General features: G+C 33.3%; 1 protein-coding gene across 2 annotated transcripts; it reads left to right on the top strand.

The window, feature by feature from the left end:
• Positions 1–374: 374 nt before the first annotated feature.
• On the top strand, positions 375–26,718 carry LOC111056566 (zinc finger protein on ecdysone puffs). Of its 2 annotated transcripts, none has more exons than XM_039431114.1 (14): positions 375–530; positions 2,610–2,972; positions 4,497–4,742; positions 7,000–7,193; positions 14,166–14,244; positions 15,231–15,314; positions 15,938–16,039; positions 18,518–18,664; positions 19,548–19,649; positions 20,126–20,201; positions 20,697–20,795; positions 21,316–21,452; positions 22,767–22,889; positions 25,104–26,709. In XM_039431114.1, the coding sequence occupies exons 2-14, from the start codon at positions 2,613–2,615 to the stop codon at positions 25,374–25,376; spliced, it is 2,022 nt and encodes a 673-aa protein (XP_039287048.1). In that variant the 5' UTR covers positions 375–530; positions 2,610–2,612; the 3' UTR covers positions 25,377–26,709. The 2 variants fall into 2 exon arrangements, with proteins under 2 accessions (XP_039287048.1, XP_022199635.2); XM_022343943.2 differs by lacking the exon at positions 14,166–14,244 and adding an exon at positions 9,278–9,356 and having other exon boundaries at positions 381–530; positions 25,104–26,718.
• Positions 26,719–27,997: the final 1,279 nt, after the last annotated feature.

Here is a 27,997-nt window from a genome sequence, read left to right as displayed (position 1 = left end):
GTTCTTCATGTGCAATTCCAAACTAGGGTGATTTCGAAATAGTGCACCACCTTCTTTAGTTGTGCCACAGAGGAAAGAAACACTATGCTTATGCTTATTCCGTGGTTGTGCGTTCAATCTTGAACGAATATTATGTATAAGCTTGTCGATAACTCACATTGTCGTCGTCTCAGTTTGAAGGCTTCCACTAGAATGACAAAGTCATTGAATAATCAAATTATGAATTTGGAAAGAAAAGAGTAAGAGATCATTCAAAGAGAGAATATATAATTATAACAATAAAAAAGTTAGTAACCTGCAAAAAATTAAATAGAAAAATCACATATTTTTACAAGACAAGTGCCATCTAGATTAGCATTTCAAAACTGGCAATGGCAACCATTTCCATCTTGCTTTTTCCGTGGTCTCTTCCGGCGTCAGCGTCTACCGCTTATTCCAGCGTTCTAGCTTAGCGTCCATCCTATTGATTATTAGATTTGTTATTTGGTGATTTTATTCAATTTTTCCTTGTACTCTACATTTGAATACAGGTAAAGTATTTCATTGTCATAATTTTTTGGTTTCTTATTATCATATAATTATAAATTGGCATGTTCTTGTATTCAACCTACCTGCAGGCTTTTCTCGCCAATTATTGACTTATTGATTCTTTAAATTAATATTATACATCAATCACATGTAAAAAACTTGATTTAATAAGGTAACAATATCTAATATTTTATGAAGTGTGCCAGTAGCGTTTTATAAATGCGTTTAATGATCCACTCACTATTAAAATTTTAGGAAACATTCAACATTGTAATCCATGACTAATAATCTATTTTTGCGTGAATCATAATTTAGAATGCTAAAAATTAATATAAATGCATTTGCTCACAAAAATAGTACCAATTTTGTGTAAATTGTATTGTTTTAACCTTTAGCAATTGATACTTATTTGGATTGTTGTATTACCGTACGCACTCAATTCAGTCTTAGGTTTGGCAAGTAACCTTACCTTCGTGTTGCTTCTAATAAATTTAGATATTATGTAAACCTTATTTTGGTATTAATCTTATGGATTCTCTCAAAAATAAAAATGATAACTGATTAAAAAATAAATGAAAACTTTAACTACCTATATTAATAGTCTATTTTATAGAATTCTTTGCAAGTAGCCTACCTACTTGATTACTTTGTGATCAATATTCTTTTAGTTCTAGGTATTCTACTTCTGTTAATCTTTTTTAATAACAACTTAACTCTTTCAACTTGTACATAATATTATAGAATTACTTTTTAATTGAACTCACTACTGGCGCTCAAGTGTTACTTTTGCCAGTAGTCAGAATTGTATTATTACTTTGCTGAATATTATCACATCGGCTAATCTTTTAAATTTATTATATTGTACATTGAACAATTTTGTTCTTTTGTTAACTTTATTACTGTTATTTTTTGATTGTAGAAATGTCAATACTAGGGTGAAATTTCCAACTATGTAAGCAATCTCATGTATTTCAAGTTGATAATGATTTCGGATTAATTAAAAAGATTATGAAGTTTTACTGTAATTTTGTAAATATGGCTCTATTTTTGTATACTACAATGCTCGTAAAAAATAAGTTTTTGCAATTATTCCTCAATGGGCCAGGTAAAAGTGTAAGGGCGTGGACATACCAGAAACACTTATTTGCGGAGTACCGTAGCAGCTAAAAATGTACAAGGAATTGACATACTGGTACTGGAGTACCCTGACGTGTTATGTAACTTATAGTCAAGCGGTTTTCAAACTATAGCTTTAATAAATATGGGCCGTTTGCACCGTATAGATTGCTAAACTTGATTAAGTTAATCTGAAAGTTTAAACTTGAATCGGTTTTCTCAGTGCATTTACTAATCCAGTTTAAGTTAAACTAGTTTAGCGTCAAGTTGGTAATAGAATGTCATCGTTTATAATAACAGGAAGGCTGATTTTTACAGGACATTTGTTTGTTTACAAACCATCAGTAAATTGATGTTATGTAGCTACTATTTTAGTATTTTCTTGTTCTTGTTCAAAATCCACAGAGCAGTTAGTAAGCTGTACGGTTATAAAAGTGAAAAGCGATCAAGAAATTCTTTAAAAACTTATGTTTAGTTGGCACCAGAAAATATATTTTAGAATGTTTTTAAAAAAGTTATTTTGTTACGCTTGAATCTACTACGGTCTTCCTCGTTTATTAGAAATCTCTCGAAAGCAATATATCTCAGTTATGTGTTATTAAAAATATGTTTTCTAATCGAAGACCACTGTTAAAAATTCTTTCAATTTCTATCAAGTGGTTTATTCAATCGAAATACTAAATTGGCAGTTGCTGTACTCAAGCAAAACCGTTAAAAAAATTCTCTATCCCAGAAATTTAAATTATTTGTTTTCAAGTTAATTCAAATTATTTGGTTTAAACCTCCTGCTTTGGAGGTTTAAACTTTCCCAGAGTTTAAACTGATACTGTGCAAACGGAATTTCAGTTTAAACAAAAAAAAAATCCAGATTTGGTTTAAGCTTTAGCTTAAACTCACTCTGTGCAAACGGCCCTAAGTGTGATATCACACTAAGTTTCGAATTACACCCTTCCCTCTGTTTACAGGCAATGTCCTTTCGTAGGAACGATTCAAGGAGTCCTAGAAACTCGAACAGCAATGGCTCATGGGGAGGAGGAGGAATGAACAGAAGGCAGGGTAGCTACGGATCAGGAGGAGGTGGTGGAGGAGGTCGCGGTCTCATGGGAGGAGGAGGTGGGGTAGGGGGTCGTGGCTCTATGGGTGGCGGAGGAGGTGGTGGATTGAGCCAGATGAACCCGTGGCAGGGTGGAATGGCTCCGAGTCAACTGGGTGGGGGTGCTCTAGGCGACAACCAGCCAAGCCTCTTGTCACAGCTCTCATCGGCCAACCGCGAAACCCAGCTCGCTGTGGCCCAGAATCTGCTCAAGTTTCTGACGCCCCAAGAACCGGTAAGATAAGCCTTCAAATATATTATGATTTATTTTTGCAGGATCTCCCAAAACCAGACTCCAGTACAATCACTATTTTATAAACTTATGAATAAACGCATCATCGGAATGGGATCGAAACTGCTTTATATTAGTTTGTGATCACATTGGTTGCGTAGACCAATCTTGCAGATGACAAACAAAATCTGGAAAGAGCAATAGAAACACTCATACAGAACGCTTGCACTTGCTGGAATTTACAGTAATACTTCAATGCTTCCACTCACACTGAATGCTTGCACTTGCTGGATTCACAGTAATGCTGGCACTCACACTGAACGCTTCCAATGCACTTGCTGGTGCTTTGAGTGGGAGCAGCCACATGCAAGTCACAACGCGTTTTAATGGCACTTTTCAAATGTTGTTTTTCGGCTGATGTATGATTCAACTTGAACTCGCACATAAACGCATTCATTGTGATCACACCCTTATAATAAAATTATGTTGAATAAGTACAGTATAATATATTGAAAACATAGTCTAGTCGCCATAGATCGTGAAGGGGTTTAGTATTCAAAAGTGTATCAAAAGATCATAAATCAAGATCGAAATGGGTCCGAGGAAACTGGACATGCTTTTTGTTGAACCCGAGTAAATTTTAAAATATTTTGATTTTTCAAAAACAAAATTTGTAATGTTTGGATTGCATTGTAGACTGTATTGATCAGTTCACAAAATATAACTGCAAGCAGCAAACTTGATTTTCAATTGTACTTGACTATGTTGAGTCAGTATTATATAGAGAAAAGAGAGCCTTAGATTATATCCCATTGTATATGGCAAATAATTTTATCACTACAAAAAGTTACTTAGGCCTACACTTATGATTATTCCTCGTCGTGAAGATTGAGGTGGATTTCATACCAATGAACCAGCCTAATAAGTTCATATATGTTGTCGCCAAATTATTTAAAGTGGGCTATGACGTCGTTTTGGAACTCCTCGTCATTTGGGGAAGCGCTGCCCTCGAAGTCATATTTTTAGTTGGGGGAGAGGGTGTAAGCTACTTTTAGCCAATTCAGTTTTGTATGGCGGGTGACCAAAAATATCCCATTTGATTTGATGAAGAAATTGTTTGGTTGCATCGGCACTGTGAGGACGACTTGATCACAATGATTCCGAAAGTCATTTCAACTGACAATCTTTAAATTTTCGACAACTTTCACACACACATCAACTCATGAAACTTTTATTCGTGCACTTGACTAATTATTTTGTTGATTTCTGCTGAACTATTGCCTTAAGTTCGCAATACAAACTAATAACGCTACGCAGTTTGCACTTGGCGGGAGACTGTAGAGAGGCGGTCATATGTATGCGTCTATAACTCGGCCTCACCGATCTGAGTGTTTGGCGGAGAGGACATGCTGTTCAGCTCTGTGGACATCAGCCCCCTCAATTGCTTGTCTATGTACTATGATTGTGATTCCTACAATCAATTGTTGAATTTCTCGTATCTATCTTAATTTTGTTTTGTGATTTCAGCAAGGACCGCCTTCTCTACTGAGCCTGCCACTGAACCGCAATGCTTTCGGGGGCGGCAGTTCATTCGGCAGCGGAGGCGGTGGCGGTTATGGAGGCGGTAGCGGAGGTGGATTTGGCGGGGGCAGTGGAGGCGGTGGCTTTGGCGGAGGCCGTATCGGGGGCAATTACGAAAATCGTTCGCCTGCTTTTGCCGACCGGAGGCGGGAGAAACCTGATAATCGCCGCAATAATAAGCCGTATAGTAAGGTAAGTGGTCACTCCAGGGTGGTTCGGTCAATTTTCCAATGCTGCTAATGTTTCTGGATTGACACTAGGTCTCGTAGTTCAACAACATTGGTCAGTTCATCAATCAAACGCCAATGATGGGATGGATACCCTCCAGTTTTGCCAATAGGAATCAAACTCATGAAGAATGTATTGTCATGTGATGTCTTACAGTTATCTTGACATAACTTTGTGTACAGACTAGTGGTGTCTTCGCAGTTTCAATTGAAGCACTATCAAACATTCTTTCAAGATAAATCCTGGTTCATTGTCATTTGGTGTCTTTACATTTTGTATTTCAGGAACCTGTGAAATCTTGAATCTATTTTAGAGTAAAGCTGATATATTATCAAGAGGAGTCTTTACAGTTCGTACAGATTGAAACACTGAATCCTACAACCTTCAACCTATCAAGTACTTTATTACGTCTATATTTACTTTTACTTGTCTATACACTTTATACTTTTTAGGTAGCAGTGGATCTACAAGATATCATCTGAACCAGATCAAAGTTTAATTATTGGTATCTGCAATAGTTTTACTCAGCCTTGCAGCACTATCTCTCCAGATGAAAGGCTAATATATTTATACCACATTGAAGCTTGCTTATTGAAATTATTGATGTCAGGAGCCTTGGAGACAACTTTAACTGTTCTTTAGATAGCAAAGTTCGATTGTAACTTTGGATCAGTGCAGTTGTGGCAGCTGGCCCTGTTTTCAATCCTGTGTAGCATGACTGCAAGTCAACGTCAACATCAAAACCGCTCTATTTATTCTGTCACCTAAGTTCAATTTTTGTTAAATGGAATCATGTTTTTTATGGAAGTGATATCCATAAAATGAATACCAGGCTCGGAATAACTGCTTGAACTTTCAAGTATCATTTTTGTTAGCCAAATGTGCTAATGAAACTTATGTGGAATTTTAAATCAATTGGCCATTTGAGTCTGTCTCAAATCGAAATTAGTTGGTGTTTTGAAGAGATTGATGATAATCAGTTTATGATAAATTGTATATCTGATGAAGACTTCATTTTTTAAATAATGAATAATTGGCTCTGATATCTGAAAATGAAATTGGCAAATTGCATGTCAAATTGAACCTCACATTTGATTGGTCAACATTTTCCAATCTTGCGTTGGTAATGCTGTAATCTGTAAAGATCAGTTCAAGAAAAATCGCCAATCAGTCCCAAGATCTTTCGCCAGCTTTGGTTAAATGAGGTTGTGACTTGTCTTTTGATATTGCAAGTTTCAAATTGATATACGAATAAATTGTTTTTTATATGCTGTCCCATCAAAAGTCTTGGAAATTGTGAATTTGAGTGGAGGCCTACAGAGACTGTGGCAATAGGTGAAAGAAGTCCGGAAGTGAAGAGGAAAGACTATTTGAACCTAAATGAGTTTAAGGGTCGTCGGTCGTCCAAAGTATGATATTAGGGTACCAACCTTAAAAAAGACGCTGGTTGATTAGCGCATCGTATCTGTATTATTTCCACGGCCATTCAAATCTTTATATGATCTTGAGCCTCGTTTAGTATTCTTCTGGAAAAGTGAAATAGCTTGATTATTCAGGATAATACTTAAAAATATCGAATAAACTTATCGAATACTTAAACGATTGTGAATAAACATTGCTAATGTCAGCAATTAGTTTTATGTTTTACAACAATGTAAATTATTGCACAGTACAATTATTTACAGTCCATCAATAATTTGGACAGGTCTTAAAAGACTGGAAAAAGAGTTTTTATTGGAAAATAAAAGCAGTTGTCTACCAGTATGCTGAAGCATTCTAGTTCAAATGACTCACAGTTCAGCTAATTGTAATTTGCTTTACAATATTGGCGAATACAATAGGCCTACTGGAAATGACTTGTCAGTATCAGCAAATATCATGAGGCTCAATGGTTTGATTTTTCATAGTTGAAAGAAAATGGTCAGTAACAGTCGATATTATGATATAATGTCAATGGCTCTGCATTATATTTGTTTACATTTACCATCAAATTATTGGATATATCAATACAATCTGCCCACTTGCATCGGAAATAGTTTTTCTTGTCTGAAATAAGAGTTAATCCAGAAATTGTACTTATATAATACATTTTGAAGCATTGGAAAGTTGATCGAAACAGTTAGTTTATTTTTTAAAGTTATTAGTCTCATCTTATGTTTTTGTAACAAATATTACCAGTTTCAGGTTATTATTGCATTTTTTGTTACTTACATTATTGCAGCCGGGTCCCAACAACAGGCAGGAAGGCAAATCACGTTTTGGTTCAGGTGGCAAACCTGGCCGCTTCAATTCTGATAAGTCCGGTGCTTCTAACAAGTTTAATCAAAAAAAGCCCGTTGAAAAGAAGGCCAAGGACAACGCTGTCAAGGACGTCAAAAAACCCGCAAAAGAAGACACAGATAAAGATTCCAAGAGGTAAGCTGTTTCTTCGACTGAGTCTCTCTCCTATCCCATCACTCTGCTAATTTTCGCTCACCCTCCTTGTCTTGTTATCAAAACCTGGAAATCAATCGTAAGGCAGCGCACTAAACCAGAGGCATCATAATTTGTTACTCGCCTTATTGCCTTGCTGTCATTTTTTGAGATGTGCAAAGATGATATCAAAATAGTCCTGCCGTCATTATGTCAGGATAGTTTCGTCTATTTTGTCCGCAAGATAGCTGGGGATCAAGTTTTGTGCTTTTCAAGTCTAGTAATGCACAGATCTATTTGTGGTGGAAATTGAAAGCGAAAATGCAGAGTGTTGAAAAATTGTCAGTCGTTGTTTACAATAATATGAAATAAGCTCGTATTTTACATCCGCTCTCATGTTTGAGAAGTCTGAATCACATGGTGTCAAACTATCTTCTGATGAAGCTAAAATACTGCAAGTTAAATGAATGCACTAAATATTGTTGTAACGAATTATGCTGTTTTTGGAATTATGTGCTTCACAGTCCTTATTTGCAATAGTCTTGCTTGTGTTTGAGAAGTCTGACTTTCATGGTGTCAAACTATCTTCTGATGAAACTAAAAAAAAAACTTGATAAAATGAATGCATTAGATATTTTTGTAACTAATTATGCTGTCTTTGGGATTACGTGCTTCACAGTCTTTACTTGCAATAGTCTTGTCTTGAGCCGGCCATCTAAGACAGGCCCAATGATCCAAGACAGTATATCATGTTGGTATTTGAAATAAAGACTGCATCAATCTGTGAAAGGAAGGATTGGCTCTCGCTCATCTAATGACAGTGAGCGGGGAAGCAGACTGCTTTTATATTGAATTTTTGCTCCCATGGATATTGAATCTATTGACAATTTCCTTTCAAGCATAATTGCTCAGACCTGACTTGAAGACACTTGAGAAACTTGATAATATATTGAGAAAATACGAGTCTCATGACAGTTTTTTCCAACTGTGTTCTACGGCACAATTTTCAATAACCGGTTTTGTCAAGTTTTTTACACCAGTACTGAAGGGAAGTTTTGTGCCTTCTCTTGGATCGTCCGAAACTGTTCCTTTTCCAATTTTAGCAAACCGTTCAAATATGCTATTATATTGAAAGCCGACTGCAAAGTTGACCGATTGACGGCTTAAATGATATATTCTGGAGGCCATGTGGGATCTTTCCTCAAGGGATTCTCCACCAACAAAATGTCATACTCTGTTTACTTCTGCTAAACTAATCACAAACATATAGTAACCGTTATATTGAGTCAGTTCATATTCAGTTTGCGCGAAAGAAAGGTTAGTAGTCCTGTATAATATGCAGATTTCTTTATTTTGAAAACATAAGTCGATTGGGTCTAAAGTAAACTATCTTAATAATTGATAATTTTTACGTACCCAACAACGTAAAGTACAGTATAGTCGTTACTACCTTTGGCGGTCATTCATTTGATGAAAAAGCAGCTCTGTAAGGGTCTAATCTAATGCTTGTGAATACGTTTTAAGGGTATGTATTGAACCCTGCTGCTTGATGTGTTTTATTGTAGATACAGTAGTTGTATTGAGTAGCTATGCACTCTTGCACAATTGTATTGTTTTAACGACCCATTTGTAGTGCTTTAACGTCAGTTTACATCTGCATAAACGGAAGATTATCTTCTTTTTTTAAATCAAATTTTAGATGAAAGCAGTAGAGCATTCGATCACTACTTGAAATTGAAAATTGTACTTGATAATTTACTAGTTTTGTGCAAATAAATGTTTGAAAGACATGCCTCAGGCACTTTTTTGTATTTGAGTCATGATTTACAAAAGTAATAAAAACTAGTTGTGAAATTCAATGTATTATCAATTATAAAAATGGAAAATAATGAAATTGATATCTTATTACGCAACAGAATACAGTATTTGTCGCTAATTTGTTTCTGGGTTCAATTTATTCTGTCTTCATTTTGCTGAAACAGTTATTTTTCTTGAACTATATCAAATGTTTGTATATTTGAAAAGACCCTGAAAAAATATGAGATTCGATTTTCAGTTTTATTACATTGTTGACTTATTTATTTTAGGCAAGAAGAGGAAGCACCTAAAGAAAATACTGATAAGAAAACCGAGGCGAGTCCAAAGAAGGATGACCATGTTGAAAAGGTAAAGTTATGAAATAATCATCCAAAAGACTATACTATCATTAAAATATTATGTATTATAAGATTGATTTTCTTTTCTGGTTCTAAATTATTTTGAATAAGTCAGTATTTTCCAATTTAGTGGAATACTTGAATGTGATTAGGTATTTAAAACATCTATATTCAAAATTCTTGTTTTTATTTAAAACATTTGGACAGAAAGTTATGTGAAAGTGAAGATCTAAACTTTTCACGGACTTGTCATTTTATGAAAATTCAGAGTACAGTAGCTCAAGGTTAACCTTATCTTCTCCCAATTATTTTTATATGTCTTATCTGTGATATTTTCATAATATATATACTTTTTTTATATTTCATATAAATATATTTATATAATAATGTTGGATGTTTATATTTTTATGGTACTGTCTAAAGATAAGTGATATTTCTTTGTTGAAATGAAAAATTATCGATGGAGTAGAAAGTTTTAAACTTTAAGCTTCTACTTTCTACTATTCATTTAATGAACTTTATTTACATTCTTGAATAAAACTTGGAGAGATTGGATAGGATATCTCCCAATATTGTCACAATAGTGGATAAACCTACTGAATTGTTAAATAGTAGGCTACAAAGCAAAAGATTGTGTTTTTTCTTTCTCAATAAAAAATACAGCTGATGGTGTTGTCTTGTAGTAAATGAATAAATTTATCGATAGGCCTACCGTATAATTTTTGTGATCGATTCATAATTTATGTTTATCAAGATTCAATAATTGAATTAAATGGTGGAAACGCTTCTCGCATTCATGACCATTACAATACATCTCCTAAATTATTATTAGAGAAATAAATCTGAATTTTAAATGATATATGAACTTGTAATGCAAAGATGTTGAGTTCAGACGAGATTAGAAATTTAATAGAATATTAATAGTATTATAATTCTGAATCATTTAACCATACGGAGAAACCTATGAAGTCCTATGGATTCACGTAGGCCTACAGCGTAATATTAATAGGAAAACAGCTTAATGTTCCTTTTCCAAAGATAATATACAGTGGGCTCCACTGGGATTCTATTCAAATTGAAAAAAATTCTATAGGTAGCTTCAAAATAATTTTGGTCTGCCATCTTCGTTCCGCCACATTGAATCAAAAATTTTCTATGGGAAGGTTTTAATACAAGATTCAAATAATAAAGAATTTCAAGAGACAAGGAATGGTGAAAATCGCTCATAAATATATCAAACCGTTTCAAAGATATTCACATTTTAGTGTTGAAGTTTTTGGATATCTGTGATACAGAAATATTGCTCGCCTAGAACAGGATAGATTATTCATCACGTCATATTCTTATCATTATCGTTCCCTAGCAACCTATTTTAAGCGTTTATATATAGTAGCTGCTGTGAGAGATTTATGTGATAGATATACCTGAATAATACTATTAAATACTATATTCGACTAAACAACGAGTGACCCAAATGAAGCGATTCAAATATAAAAAAAAAGAAAAATGGGAATGCGAAAAATATTATAATATTTGGAACTCCATAACTTATGATTTAATTAAGAGACATTTATAGGATTAATAATTTATTGAAAAACACTAATAATTTAGCAATATTGCACTAATAGTTTTAATTTTAGATGACTCTCTCCTGGATTATTGAGTTATGTGTTGGATATTCCTCAGTGATTGCTGCATCATCTGAGAAAACTCCGTAAAAGTGATCTCTGTTCGAAATTAACAGAATGCTCAAGTATAGACATTTAGAAAAAACAAACATTTCATTTAATGTTCATTGAAATCGACCACATCAGTATTATTTACACGTGAATTACCGGTAGTGTATTGTTAATGTATTAAGATTTGAGAAGATGATATGAGCATCTTATTGGTTTTTCTCTCAATGATTGAAATGAATGGCTAAATTGCTTTTATATAATCATGAAAATATCACAGTTTATTACATTCCAGTACAATTATCTTGTTTCACAATCCATTTCTAAGTAGAGCTCATATGTATCGTAATCTTGCCATACAATTACCAAGTTGATTTCATTCAACTTCAGTGGTGCCATTTCACCAAACTGCTAAAGGGGGGGGGTAAAAACCAAGGGGTATTGGAGGGGGGGGGAATATACCCCAAAGGATAGAGGGACCTGGGTTTTTCCCCATAAATGTTACATTCGAAGATGTTATTATATGCTTCATTTTTTTCCAATTTTATACAAATGTGGTTGAAGTATCAATACAAACATATACATTATTAGTTATTTAATTCAATCATGGAATATTTATTAGAAATATGGGTCAACAGAGAGGCCCTAGAGTAGGAATACACTGAAACAGATTTCTTAAAAATCATGGAAAAAGATAAATTTTTCTTTTACAATGACAATTTCAACAATTTCATTGTGGATCATATTCTAATTGGAAAATAACTTCCAGTTAGAAAGCTGAAGATACATCAAGCTGTTCCTTAATTCTCAACAACCCTTTACATACATTTTTGATTGTCTGATTGTGCCCTTTCTTTTGCTTTCACTGTGACATCTTGCAACTTGTTAATTCTCACATTGAAATTTATTCAATAACTCACTTATTGTGATCTGATCAATAAGTGTACCCATTCTGTATTCAAATTATACCACAGAGAAAAATTTATTACTCTCTACCCATACTTTCAAGGCAATTTTGCTACATTGTTGATACTGTAGAAGGAATTATACTACTGCTGATAAAGAAAAGTATTAAATCATTATGAGACTCTGAGGATTCGTGTAGATAGACCCGCATTTTCATTATTTATCTGATCCTTGAGGGGGGCCTAGGCCCCCTAGGCAGCTGATTATAAGTAAAAATTGATATTTTCATAATACAGTACACCTGAAGAATTGGCAAAGTTTATGGTGAGGGGTGAGGAGGTACTCAGCTCTTCCAACTAACATCGGATTAGTTTTGTGCAGTCTACTATAACAGACGTTCCCATATGGATGTTACTATAGACGTATTTATCATCGTATTCAATTTCTGTTTGTTAGTTTGTTTGTATGTCTGATGGAAATCGAAAACGGCTCTAACGATTTTGATTAAGTTTGAAATATAGAGTTTGTGATACGAGAATCATCATTTGGATTAGGACTCATGTTTAGGATAACTCACTGAGGGAACTTAAAAATGATTAGGTACGGTAATAATATTCATCAACCGAGTAGCAGCTGACTGAGAGAGTTTTCCGTCGTCAGTTAAAAACAGTTGATCAAGAGAGTTTTTCATCGTCAGTTGAAAACAGCTGATCGAAAGAGTTTGCCATTGTCAGTTGAAAACGAGACAGATGTGTTGAGTCACCAAGTTTGTTGACGTCATTTTTTTGAAGTTATTGCATGATTCGAGAAAATGGTGCAGAGAGCAGCCGAGTGACAGCAACGCAACGCAAATTTGAATTTAAAACATAATGATTGCGGTAATATTAATCAGGTAAATGCTAAAGTAGTCAGTTTTAATATACCTGAGTAATTGAATTATAGCAATTCATTCACTTCTAAATTTCCATCTCTATGTCTTTGTACTTTCAACTCTGTTTCTTTGATATTGTTATCTTCATAGACGTGAAGTAGATAGATAAGGGTGGGTGTCTTCCATGAGTAAAATGAAATGTCTATTTCCGACTTCTGCAGTTGAATACTTGTAGCTAGTAGTTCTGTGAACAGTAGACCTCGTACAGCATTTATAAACAGATCTCATTGTCAATATGTCACTTCAATTAGCCCTTCGGACATCGGAAAAACATCCAATGACTGATTGGCGTGTATTGACGATGACAATATTACCTGTTATAAATAAAACCGAGAGCATTGCCAAGCTGTAATCATCAAAAGCTAATTTACAAACATGCCAACATACATATACAGACAAAAGCAAATCCCGTCGTTGAAACGTAGAAAAATCAATCATCAAAATATTATCATGAAAAAATAACATTTTCCCGCTATTTTGGGAAATGATAACTGTATATCTTCCAGTATTGAAAATGACATTCAAAATGAAAAACAATACTGAATAATTTTATTATATTCAAAATTCTCAATGTTCGAGTAATTAACCCTCCATTAGGCCTAGACTACATTCAACACAGTAGAACCTATATAATTTGTAGCTTACGGGACCAAGCATTTAATACGAATTTTGGAGGGTGACGAATTATATATCAAGCTCTGCAATATCGAGGCTGATAAAACAAAATACGAGAAAAATATATCATTGATACTGATCCCATCTTTGCACATAATTAATTCATAATATAGCCTCTATGAATGAATATTAGAAAATATTGTTAAATATTAATTTGACATACTTGTAAAAGATTTCAGAGATCAATACAACTGTTCAAGAGCGAGTTCTTCAACCAAGGGTGTCTCTAGTTATATTATTATATGTGAATCCATAGAACTTTAAAGTTCACTCCGTATGGGTAATAATTAACAATCAGCATTAGCTGTATGAATAAATGGGTAAATTGTGGTAATTGCATGCAATTAATATTCCAGCTTACTAATGATAAATCACAACACCCTTTTTTCCAATTCACTTCATCAGTTGATGTGATTTTCGGTCTCCTCATCACTGGAGTTATTAGTTACTGTAGCATAATTTTCGATGAACTCATTACTGGAGTTATCAGTTACTATGGCATATTAGTGTATTTATCTTTATGGGAATACTAATTACAGTGTTTTTGATGACAAAACTACGAATTATAGAGAAGTTTCAGTGTACTCACTAATCTTGACAATTGACCTATAAGTGAAGTTATTTTTTTTAGGCAAGAAGAGGAAGCACCTAAAGAAAATACTGATAAGAAAACCGAGGCGAGTCCAAAGAAGGATGACCATGTTGAAAAGGTAAAGTTATGAAATAATCATCCAAAAGACTATACTATCATTAAAATATTATGTATTATAAGATTGATTTTCTTTTCTGGTTCTAAATTATTTTGAATAAGTCAGTATTTTCCAATTTAGTGGAATACTTGAATGTGATTAGGTATTTAAAACATCTATATTCAAAATTCTTGTTTTTATTTAAAACATTGTGAAAGTGAAGATCTAAACTTTTCACGGACTTGTCATTTTATGAAAATTCAGAGTACAGTAGCTCAAGGTTAACCTTATCTTCTCCCAATTATTTTTATATGTCTTATCTGTAATATTTTCATAATATATATAATTTTTTTATATTTCATATAAATATATTTATATAATAATGTTGGATGTTTATATTTTTATGGTACTGTCTAAAGATAAGTGATATTTCTTTGTTGAAATGAAAAATTATCGATGGAGTAGAAAGTTTCAAACATTAAGCTTCTACTTTCTACTATTCATTTAATGAACTTTATTTACATTCTTGAATAAAACTTGGAGAGATTGGATAGGATATCTCCCAATATTGTCACAATAGTGGATAAACCTACTGAATTGTTAAATAGTAGGCTACAAAGCAAAAGATTGTGTTTTTTCTTTCTCAATAAAAAATACAGCTGATGGTGTTGTCTTGTAGTAAATGAATAAATTTATCGATAGGCCTACCGTATAATTTTTGTGATCGATTCATAATTTATGTTTATCAAGATTCAATAATTGAATTAAATGGTGGAAACGCTTCTCGCATTCATGACCATTACAATACATCTCCTAAATTATTATTAGAGAAATAAATCTGAATTTTAAATGATATATGAACTTGTAATGCAAAGATGTTGAGTTCAGACGAGATTAGAAATTTAATAGAATATTAATAGTATTATAATTCATCATTTCAAATTAAGTGTTTGATAATTTGTTTATTATATTAAAATAATTAATTTTTTAATGAATTGTTATTTCAGGCTGCTGATGCTGGTAAATATGCAGGCATTCCTCAAAAAATGCTGCGTTGCCACGTTTGCCAGAAAACCATGTGGGACTCAACGGTAACTATACAATAAGTTGCTAATGTTTCCTTTATTTTCTTAGTTTTTGGTTTGATGATTTATTCTTGTGGCATGTATGGTGTCTAGAAAATACAGAACCCTATTGTTCGGCAACATTTAATATCCTTGTGAAAAATATTTTCTAAATTCTGATTTTCACAATTTAATTCATTTTCCGAGAATGTGAGACTCGAATCGAGAGTGAATTTGCTAAGCTTGTTAACTTGATTCAATCGATTCCTATTTAATCGTATGTTTGTCTTTTCGGTCTCAAAATTTTATAGTTTTTTCAAAGTTTGGAATTTTCTGAATATTTTTCATTGATTTAATTCAATTAAGAGTTTTTTTAATTTAAAAATGATTTTTGTGTTTTGAATTGTAAATTGAGTGTGTAACTGAAGAATGTTGAAGTGACACATAACCTAGATACATTTGGACTGTTTTAAATTAGAAGTGGAACCGTTTTGGGCGTGAGCCTGTGGAACTTTTCAGTAAGTTTCTGACTGATTAATATAAAAATATAAATCGTTAATAACTCTCATAGCTTGGTCAAACAAGTTATATCACAATCATTTGAAAATATTGCAATTGATTTAATATAAAATGTTGTTTTGTATTTGCAGTCTTTTGACAAGCACATGAACGGACGTAGTCATCAGATGATGATGGAGCAATTGAGCAACGGTTATCGACTGAAGGTCGATATGCTGCATCATGAGCAAAGGGTAAGCTCACCTCCACATCAATTTTCCACTCATTTCTAGCTTTTTATTGGTGGATAGATAAATAAAGGGCCGGTTTCCGAGCTCAGGGTTTAGCTAAGTTCTAGTCTTTGAACAGCTGGAGTCAGAAAATTAGCTTTCCAAAACGGGGCGTAGTTGCAGTTTTTATTTTCTCATTTCTATAATTGGAAACGTTTTTCCTTGACGAAATTAAACATTTCTAAATAATTCAAAATAGCTGAAACTTTACTTAATTTTCTCTTTATTTTATTTTGTGTTTAATTTTTTAGTTTTTTGAAATTCAATTCAAACGTGACTTTGACAATGACTACGACTACGCCCCGTTTCGGAAAGCCAACAACTTTCTTACTCCAGCTGTTTAAAGTCTAGAACTTAGCCAAATTCCGAACTCGGAAACCGGCCCAAAATGTATTTATTTTACACTTTTTATGAAGCTATAACTTAAATATATTTTTCTGTATAGGGCTTCTTGTAATATAAATAGGAAGAAAAATAAAAATCTCAGTACCCTTTTTGAATTATTTTATCACTAAAATAATTTTAATACTGAGTGATAAAATAATTCAAAAAGGGTACTGAGATTTTTATTTTTCTTCCTATAACTTTAATTCATTTATACAACAAGTACATTATCGGAATGATAGGGAGAGGAAAAATAAGGTAACCTTGTGCTATTCCTCTCCCAAATTTAGATGACGTAACATATAGTTCGAAATAGGTTGAGTCTTGTAGTTCTTTAGTTCACAAAAGTAATTGTGCATAACTTGAGCTGAGAAGTATTGAGTGAAGAAGGAGAGAATTGTTAATAGATAGATAAAATGTATTTATTTTGTATTTTAAATGAAGAACTGTTGTAGGCGAAGTGAAGGAGGAGTGAATTGTTAATATTCTTTCATATTCAATTATTTATCAAATTATAATATTATATAAATTATCGATAAGTTTTCGCTGTAAAAAAATGTTCCTGTTCTTAATAATAATGAAATTATTCAGGATAGGCTTATGAAAATATTGAAGTCCTTGTAATACTGAATGAACTTGCTCACTTGGAATTCAATAGAGCAGTCACACGGGACTCGAGTCAGCAGATCGAGTGACTGATCAACCGGATTCAATTTGTGCTGGTACTTTAGGGCTGTATTGATTCATAATACAAAACTTGGTAGGATGTTGATGTCTGGGCACCAGTCCTGGTGGCCTGGTACAGTAGTAGTAGCCTACTTGTTGCTCCGCAATACTTCAGGTATTCAGGGTACTAAAGTCTGTGAGATATCACTTTTAACATAAGAGGAGAAACCCATTTCTCCTTCCAGAGTTTGTAGCATATACACAGACGGACATCCTGCGCACAATTGGATGCGCCTTGTCATTTTGCTTTACGTTCTTGTAATGAACACATCTCCGTAACATACACAAACCAATATACCTGCTGACCAGTAAACGACTTGGAACATTGCCAGCAATAGCTGGAGGGGAGCTCTCTCACACAGACATAAAAGAAGGAGAATGCTGCTAGGTATTGGGAGTGATTGGTGAAGGATAGAGCATCGGACCTCTCTGTCTTCGAGAAAGAGCTGTGTTAAAAGTAATTTCTCACGGACTTTAGAATCGGTGACGAAGTCACTTGGTGTTTTTGCTCCAAGTTTGAGTGGGATCGTTTATTGGACAAGGTATCGTCCATAAAAATAGAGCCACTAAAAGGCATGACCTTTTATACATGGGCTCAATAGACCTCACAAGTTCTATAGAAAAATCTCCCTATTGACATACTTTGATAAGGGTACACTAATGGTTGTTTAATCTCCCTGATAAAACAAGCAATTGAATACTCTAATACCGAATTCCAATTTTTATCCTGATGATAAAAACGTTTGACTGAGACATCAGTGTTTTGATATTTTATAATAGGTGTGAAGGATATAGGCTTGGTTGTACAATAGCATGTTAAATTTTAATCATGATTAAATTCCACGAGAACCAATCCGAGAAGGTTTTACAGAGAAGAAGGCTTCTCTGATTGGTGATTGACATTTAATTGGGATAAGTTAACAGACTTTTGTGCAATTGGGTGAAAGTGTTTGTATGAATGTTCACAGTATCGCATGCATGAAAATGAATATAAGTTTTGGTATGGAAGTGTCACCAGTCAATGAGTAAAACCAACCTCAGCCATCTTATTAGTAAGATTCTCTTCAAACTATTTTTTAATACTTTTCCAATGACCAATTATAGTTGATTGGAAAACATTGATGTTATTTGCTAAAGTTAATCTCACCATAGTGGTGGCTTTGGTGAAATTCGTAATTTTATGAATTTTGTGACAGCCGTGTTTATATATTATGTAATGATAAGAATATTGTCAGAAGGTGTTATGTTTTTAAGACTGTTTTTTCCAATGACTGACTGTGCTATTCCCTGTTTCAAGGGTACATTTTTAAAATTGTTTATTGTACTTTGAAGGCAATCGAATTGCAACGAGAAATGGAGATTGAGCGCTTCCAGAGACAGGGCAAAAAGGTCTACAACAGAAGCCGCAACTACTGCAAAATGTGTGATCTCAACTTCTATGGTCCGATCGCTACACACAGAAAGCGAGAGCATCATTTGGTAAGATGATTTTCTTGACCTTAGTTAAAAGTTATGCTAGTTTTCAGTTGGGTTCAGTTTTAGTGATTGAATTTGATGTTACTCTGTTATTACCAGTTCCAAACTACTTCTAGTCATAAATTTTCAGTCTTATTAATACTTTTGCTGATGATACATACTTATTCCCAGGGCCATCTATGTCCAAGTGGACATTTAGACCGCACCAACAAAAAGCCTTCAGGTGGATCTATCCTGAACATCACCTTCGGTAGCTCCAATCCTCTTTGTTTGAATTGAATTGCTGCCTTTATTTCATTCTAGAAGTGCGAAGTTAGGGAGCAGCCGGTCCTCTCTTACACTCAACCTTCAATTATTACTGATAAATGCTAAACAATAATGTAGATTTATCTGTATATAAGAGAGAATTTACGAAAATTAGATTTTTTATATTATCAGCCTTAGTAATAAAATCTATTCACTTTGTTCTCATTGTCTAGATTCAGTATAAATTTCCTTTCAATTATATTACGATTCATCATTCACATTTCCCATAAATATGCAACAAGAACTTAAAGTAGATGGATTTACCACAATAGAAGTATCAGGCCTTTGTGATGCTTATAGTCAATAGTAGTACAGTAATAGTTATTTATTATTTAATATATTATTTTGTTAATATTTGTTAGTCTTCTAATTTTGGGGACAGTTATTGATTACATATTTTGGTGATTGTAACTAATCATATCTTTTTTTTTTGTTTTAATATATATTAAAACAAATTATATTGTTCAAATTTATTGTTCTATTTTGTTGATATTTGTTAGTTTTCTAATGTTGGTGATAGTTATTGATTATATATTTTGGTGATGGTAACTTATCATATTTTTGTTTTTTTCCTTTGCAGAAATTGAAAGCATTCCTCCATCCCAAATGCACTTTCTGCAACAAGGAGTTCCCTGATCGTATGAGAATGGACGAACATAGATTGACTCCCAAGCATATGCAGGTAACTTCTAATCTAATTCACGATAAATAACCAGACTTAGATTCGTTTGTAACTTGGAGAAATTTGATTTTGTTGCTTGGAAGATCTTTTCAAACTGCAAATTGAAATACAAGTTCTAGTCACACTTGCTGGCTTGTAGGCTTAGAAGACCTTTCCAATGATAGTGATTTTTAACTAAACATATTAAATTCAAATGACGTATTATTGAATAAAACCATTTGAAGTGTTCTCAACCACTCGTCATTATTACTAGTAATCAATTGTGTTTTTGGCTCATCTTCTGGTGATATTTGAATAACCATTTAGAACTTTCAGAATATTGATAAATGTTGACAAAATTATTATCTTGGTAATAATCAAATATTCATTTTCATTAATGGTTGTTTTATTTATAATTTATATACTGTTTTAGAATTTTTTAAATGATGAAAAGTGATTTGAAACATATTAACCTCTGGAAAATACTTTTTTTATAGATTGTGGCCGAACATCGACGCAACAAGTCATCTGGTAAAACTGACGAGGAAATTGATTGCAATGATAGTTTGGACGGTAAGTTATTTAAACAAAATGCAATCTTTAATAAGTTATAGTTTAGTTTTCCGTTTAAAATTTGATAAATTGATCCTATAGTAGCTTTCTCTTTCCGTTTGGTCATAATGGATAATAGTAATATCTAGATAATTACATTTCAATTGTTCAAGATAAATGGATTATGATGATCGTGCAAGATGTCAACTTAAATATTGATTTATTTTTTGAAAATATTGTCATTGTTGTAAGTTATATTGCACTTATATGAAAGTTGTCACGATATTTTCTTTAGAAAATACTATAAATTCATATGTGACCTATCTACATCACAGTATAATATAATTACGGTTTATATAATAATATTATGTTTCTAATAATTATCTGTGTTTGCGTGGTGTTTCTTCAATAATAATAATATCATGGTGTAATGAACGATTAGCAAAATGAATGTAACAAGGCAGTTTTTAAACAACTAAAATTAATTATTTAATTTTTACTTTTTTGAATTTCTAGAGGATGACGAATACTTTGAATCCAAGGAAAAGAAGTTGGACATGGACTTGACAAATATTCCGAGTGAAATTGGCAATTATGACTCAAAAACTGCTATTGGTAAGTTGAATCATATTATCATTTTGTTTCTATTTATAATTATCTGTTTTGACTTGATGACATTTTGGACTTGAATAAACTTTATAATGGAATGGAATGTAATATCATATTAGATAAAGTAGAATATCAGTTACTTATCTAGAAAAGGGGTTTTGTTTAGCTGCTGAATTCGAAGTGATTGTGCTCATTAGGTTGAATGAAAACCACGTTACTTATAAATTAGAATAAAAATTACACGAAAATGTTTTGCAATGAAGTCAGTTGTTTGTGTGTTTTTTTTTTAAATACTAAAGTGAGGTTCTCTTTGAACTGTTACGGTACCCCGTTGTTTGAATGGTATAATCATTGATGTTATGCTGACCGTAAAAATGAATCTCATTATAATTATTGATGTCTATATGATCGTGATTGATTATATTGATTGTTCGTTCAATTCCGTGTAAATTAATTTTATACGCGGATTTTTTGTTGACAGATGTTTAACAATGAATTTCAATAATGGTTTTGTCTTGTTTTGAAGGTAATGACATGGTAATCGAGGTGAGTGGTCATATGTGTCGCTGCTGCGACAAGTTCTTCCAAAGCAAAGAGGAAGCAGACGATCACCTCCGCTCATTCACTCACTACAAGAGATACTCTGCTTTGGTCAATACTAAGGTCAGCAATATTTTCAAATAATTATTTGTGAAATATTACAGCATTCTATTTTTATGGCAATTGTGTAGAACTCGATTAATTTAATAATGAAGAAGTGAGTCGAAAGTGTAAATGAAGTCTAAAGCAATGCAATGTAGTGTAAAATGTGTGAGTGAAATACTTCTATTCCTGTAGTCTTCTGAATTCAAAATGATTTCATTTTGTCTGTTTGGAATTTTTTCAAAACGGCTGCAGATTATTTTCCAATTAATCGCTAAATATTAGCATATGTGGTTGAGAGAACATAACTATATCGTAACAAAAAGTCTCGTAAATATTGTTAAGAACCTCCTTTTTTAAGCCCTCCTCTAACGAGGACACTGCTGGAGACTTTAACATGCCTGGATACTATTATTGCTTCAATTAAGTTGATTTAATTTAATTGAGCAGTGAGCTGATGTTAATCGAAATCTCATTACAGTTGCTAGGAGATGTTGATCATGATGATTTAATTAAGTGTACACTGTAGTATAGTATGAAAAATCTGGAGGTTCTAGTCAAATTTTAAACAATTAAGGCTGTGCAAAGGCTAGAAATAAACTTTCTACAAGTGATATTTTTTAAAGTTTTTCGATTTGTATATCATCAAGCTATCAAAACGAAAGTTTTCTCAGGGAAACATTTTTTCTTCGATCATTACTTTTTGAGATATAAGCGCCCAAAGTTTAAATTATTGGGACAGAACATTTCAAATTCGGTAAGAGATAAATCCATGAGATTTAGAGGATGAATTCTTCATGGTATCGTTGATTCAATAAAACAAAAATTATCTGAAAATATCAATTTTTGAGTTGGTTATTCAATTTACTGAATTTGAATAACTTTCTCAAAAATTGATATTTGAAAAAATTGTTTTATTCAATCAGCAATACCATGAAGAATTTATTCTCTGAATCTCATGGATTTATCTCTTACCGAATTTGAAATGCTCTGTCCCAAAAATTTAAACTTACGGCGCTGATATCTCAAAAAGTAATGATCGAAGAAAAAATGTTTTCCTGAGAAAACTTTTCCATTTTGATAGCTTGATGATATACAAATCGAAAAACTTTGAAAAATATCACCAGTGGAAAGTTTATTTTTAGCTTTGAACAATATCACCAGTGGAAAGTTTATTTTTAGCCTTTGAACAGCCTTAACCCTCGCTCTTCTAGTCTAGGAACTAAGTGAAGAATATTATGCTTTTTCTTCTTCAGAAGAGTTCAGATATAGCAGATGCTACCTATTACACTTTACAATAGTAATTACAATAATAAAACCTTGTTTAATTTTTAGGCTCAAACTGAAAAGGATAAAGAAAAAGATGAGAAAACCACAAAGGATGGCGAAGCGGCGGAAGGAGAAGAAGAAGAGGCTGAAGATGGACATGCTGAAGAAGAACAGAATGATAAACCTCAGGTAAGTTTTCCAATCCCTCTTGAAGTGTAACCTCGTTCCATTATCTTGAGCCGTATTTATATATTATTTGATGTTCAACTTGTATAATCACGACTTTTAGCCTTGCAACATTTATGGCCGGGACACACATAACCGCACCGAGCCCGCGCCGACGTACGTCCGAGTGTCGGACGTACTACGGCGAGTGAGAAAACAAAGGCTTTCAAACGTGTAGAGACACATACTACCGCACCGCGCCAGCACCGTCGCCGTGTTTGTTGCCCGCACCGTCACCGACTAGCTCAGTTTACATGTTTACGGTGACGGTGCGGCCTTTTTAACATAGTGTGAAAAACGTATTGAAGAGATAAGGAATTTTCCAGTTTTGTACGATCAAACTGATGAGAAATATGTTTAAACGGAAAAATAAGTTGAACCAAAAGTAAAAGTAGAACCAAATAAGTTAAGCCAAATGTATAATAGACATAATATAATAAATAATAAAATAAACAACAAAAAAATATAAAAGAAGGAACCCGTGACTGTGTCTTGAAATTTAGATTTAAAACTAATTACGTGTAGATGCAGAAGGCAGAAGATAACAATTTTATTCCTGATATATATTTCCGATACATGACTGATTATAGCATTGTTATGCACTAGCACTATGAATATATAACGAATATATACCAGAATGATGATTCTCATCTTCTGTGTCTACAGGTAATTAGTTTTAAATTGAAAATATAAATTTGAATCGGATTTAACAAGCTTTTAGTAGTGTTATATTATTTATTAACAATAGTTTAACACATTCAGAAATCAGACCATAGTAGCACTACAGAACTGAGACACTGCTGCCGCTCGGCTGTCACACGGATATGTGTGTTCTCCTACCACCATCACCGTGTCGCGGACGTAGCTCGGCCGTACGTCGGCGCGGGCTCGGTGCGTTTATATGTGTACCAGCCTTTATGTGTACATAACTCTAGTACTGTACATAGTTGCTAGGTAATCAAATCGTTTTGAATAAGATGATAAACCAAGGTTCGCTTTAATCATTAGGCATCTTATACATTTTAAATGGCGCTATATGTTGATTAGTGATTGCCTGCCATTGGCTGAAGTCCCCATTACAATCATATTTCTGGTCAAATCTTCGATCAACGATCTTTGATAGGTCCTTATAAAATCCGTGATTAAAGTTGGCCAAATGTCTATGACATTATAATATTATATTAAGGTGTGTTGGGGCCCTGAACTCATAGGGTGTGATTCATGCAAACTACAGTGTTCAATTGTGTATAGTGAGATCCACCTTGTAAAGTCAGAACTTGATTAACATGGTGCTGCTATCCTTGTTTGTCATTGGACAAAGCAGATAACTTTAAACTTCTCTATAGTGAGGTCCATGTTATAATGACAGCATTTGATCAACTTCGGTTTTGCTATCCTTGTCTATCATTCGACAAAGCCGGTAGTACTATCCTTTTCTAGGTCCACAACGATTACAATTATGTTTTTGACGGTGTAGAAATATAATTAATCAATGCAGAGAATTGGCATCGCTATTCTTCTATCTTTATCCACTGTCATTATAACGTGGACCACACTATAGCTCCGCAACGTTACCAGATTGTTCTTGACCATGTAGACATATAATTGATTGATTACCAAAATATCCAATCTCAATAATAAAAATTCATTATCAAATCATTGAAAAAATATTATTTTCCTGTCGAATTATTTTATTTACAAGAATTAACAATATTATATCGGATATACTGGGAATTCTATCTACTATAGAATATAGTGGTAATGCAGTGGTATTGTTAGTTATATTCTTGGTAGATTGACATATTATAAATGTTTACTTTAGTGAGATTCACATGGTTTGGTCATCATTCCGTAAATACCATCAAGGCTTCCTAATCTGACATTTCGATAGCAAAATTAATTCAAAGCTGACTGTTTAGACCTACCTTCAAGATCCCTTACACACAGATGGATAGTCTTGTAAGTGGATTTCAAAAACATTCTGTATTATGTATTTTCTCTTTTGTAATTGTGTTTTTATTTGAAGAAATAACATAAAAAATAAAATAAAATCATTCATTATTTAAGAATAACATCAGTATTTCCTATTGAACAATTACTGACAGTTGAAAGTGAATCAGACTGTAGTTCTATTTTCAAACCTCTATGTTACAATGTAAAATTTTGCGTGGGTTCTAGGAGGAAGACAGCGAGGGAACCTGGAAGCGAGACAGTAAGAGAGGCCACGACGAAAACGACATAGAGGACGACGAAGAAGAAGAGAATGACGGAGGCGAATCGGAGCCCAAAAAGATTAAAATCGAGAATGATGAGGAAGAAGAGAAAGAATATGAAGAAGACGTACAGGAGGTGAAAGAAGAGCAGATTGAGGCACCTCCACGCGCCACGCCTTCTAAGAACAGGGCGATCAGAGGAGGTCCCCGTGGCAGGGGGCGTAGGGGCGGAAAGTAAACATCCAAACATGATTTGATGGAATCCATATTAGTGTATACTAGATTCCATTATTAAAATACTGTATGTACAATGGGAAAATTGTTATGTTTTTCAAATCACTGTAGTACACCAATAATTCAAGATTATTTTAAAGGTTAGAGCCCCGATGTTTAGTTTTTAAAGTGTGTGGTACTAAAGTAATATCACTTCTCTACTGTCGACATTCGTTGAATGGGAAACATTGACGTTGTCTGTAATAAATGCTGACAGTTTGTAGTGAATGTTACTAAATGAGCGTTGTTCACCTGTTCTACTGACATGGAATATTGTAACGCTCTGTGTCAAACAACAGTTGATTCAATGTTAATCACTCTAAAATAGTGTCCCGATATTTTGAGAATAGTTGCATGTAAAATTTTATAGTTTGATACCAATAACAGTAAGTTTCATGATTACACCGTAGATTGTTGTTGATGATTACAAGTGCAAGAATAAGTTTAGATAACGCCGTGTTTCATATATTTTGTATAAATAACTCACTGAATTGGAGAATATTATTCTGGTAAAATCTATTATTTTTAAGTTAATGACGAGAAACTTCTAAATGTATCAAGTCTGACAATAACCGCATTGTATATTTATTTCCAGTTCTATCAGCTTTTTATCTATATAATAACCTCGTACCCCCGTTGCAAATGCCTTAGTTAAAAACTGAAAATTCTATTTGACATTATACAGCTAATCTTGTAAAAATAATACTGTAGACGAGTAGACCTATTGGTCTTAGTATTGAGATTTAATTCAGTGTTTTGATGACTAAAATTCTTGTTAATTTTTTTCAAAGTTATTGGTGTACGAGTATGGAATTGATTTGATTGCCTCACATGAGGAACATAGCATAACTTCATTTTTCTCTCATCTTTCGTATTATACATACCAAATCACTTTTCCATGTGTATTAACGGTACTGGTGTTTATTGTTATGTTATTAGTTTATCATAGTTTATGGCTTGAAATTGATACTTTTTCAAGTTAAACAAGTTTCCATGCTTGGGAATCTTTGAAATATCGCTGTTATAAGGGATAATGACGTAATAACTTATCAACTAGCGCAAGCTTAATTGTTTTTAGTTGATACATTTAACTTTACATAGGTTATTTATGGATAGATTATTTAATCTATGTTCTCTGGAACTTTTGAAGTTGGTTAATCTTTTTGATCAATCAAAACAATGCTAGTTTTATCCTGCATATTAGACATTTTTGTAGAACGTGTTGATTATCTCAGTAGCACCAGTGTTGAATATTTTATGTAATACTGTTCCATTCCCACAATAAATTTATTTGAACTTGAAAAATATTTATTGTTTTATGTTCATTGTAGTGAGTGATTTACCATTCTTATATGACAAGTACGAGTATGTCATGTGAGCAGTTCTCTTTGTAAAAAAAAATCTAGTGTGATGCACTCACACAACTTTCCTTGCGGTTATGAAAATTGATCAATTGACGCTAGTGTTCCCGCGCATCTCAAGTCCACTTTTCTAAGATCTGAGCCAGCTGGTGACAGGACAATAACGCTGGAGATACACGAAGTCTGCTATTTCTTCATAGTGAATGATTTAATAGAATCAACAGTTGCAATTGAATAATCTTATTTTCTCCAATTTCGAGCTTATTTTCAATTTTAGGTGAAAATGTTAATAAACATTAATTGTAGAGATTTTCATGCTCAATCTTTTCCAATTGAAATTTTTTGTTCAAATTGTATCTGAAGCCTGATGATTGAAAATCTAAAATCAAACTTTGCATAGATGATGCAGTGCTCCTGAAATTTTTACAGATATAGGACTTGTAGCAGTTGATAGAGCTTATCAATGACTTTTCTAGGTATGAATTTGATCAAAATCGTTGGGAGCCGTTTCCGAGAAAATCGCGAAAAACCCTGTTTTTGACAACATTTTAGCCGCCATCTTGAATTGCATTTGATCGAAATTGTTCGTATCGGATCCTTATAGTGTAAGGACCTTAAGTTCCAAATTTCAAGTCATTCCGTTAATTGGGAGATGAGATATCGTGTACACAGACGCACATACACACACATACAGACCAATACCCAAAAACCACTTTTTTGGACTCAGGGGACCTTGAAACGTATAGAAATATAGAAACTGGGGTACCTTAATTTTTTTCGGAAAGCAATACTTTCCTTACCTATGGTAATAGGGCAAGGAAAGTAAAAACAGAATTTACGCACAGAATGATCAGGTATCAATGATATGTATGGATAATTATTTTGTATAGTCGAGGGTGATGCCCACATGAGCTTCGAGCTCACGCTTTGGTAATGAGATGTATGATCATGATGGATATTTGTACCTACAGCTTTGGAACCCAACTATACGTGTGTCTCAGCTCTCAGAATTTGTATTTATCTCATTAGCCGGATGCATTTTCTTATTATGAAGTTCACTATAAGAGCGGAATAGTTGCTTCCCCTCCCATAACGCCTTAAGAGGTCATGCATCTTCTGAAGACAAACGAAAAACGGTCGTATGGTCGGGAGACGATTTCGAAATAAATTAGTGTCGAACAAGCGGGAAGCGACTTTTACTGATACCGTACATATTTCGAGGAGT

This window comes from Nilaparvata lugens, chromosome 6, assembly GCF_014356525.2.
Source record: "Nilaparvata lugens isolate BPH chromosome 6, ASM1435652v1, whole genome shotgun sequence".
Taxonomy (NCBI): domain Eukaryota; kingdom Metazoa; phylum Arthropoda; class Insecta; order Hemiptera; family Delphacidae; genus Nilaparvata; species Nilaparvata lugens.
This window is presented reverse-complemented; position numbering and strand designations above follow the sequence as displayed.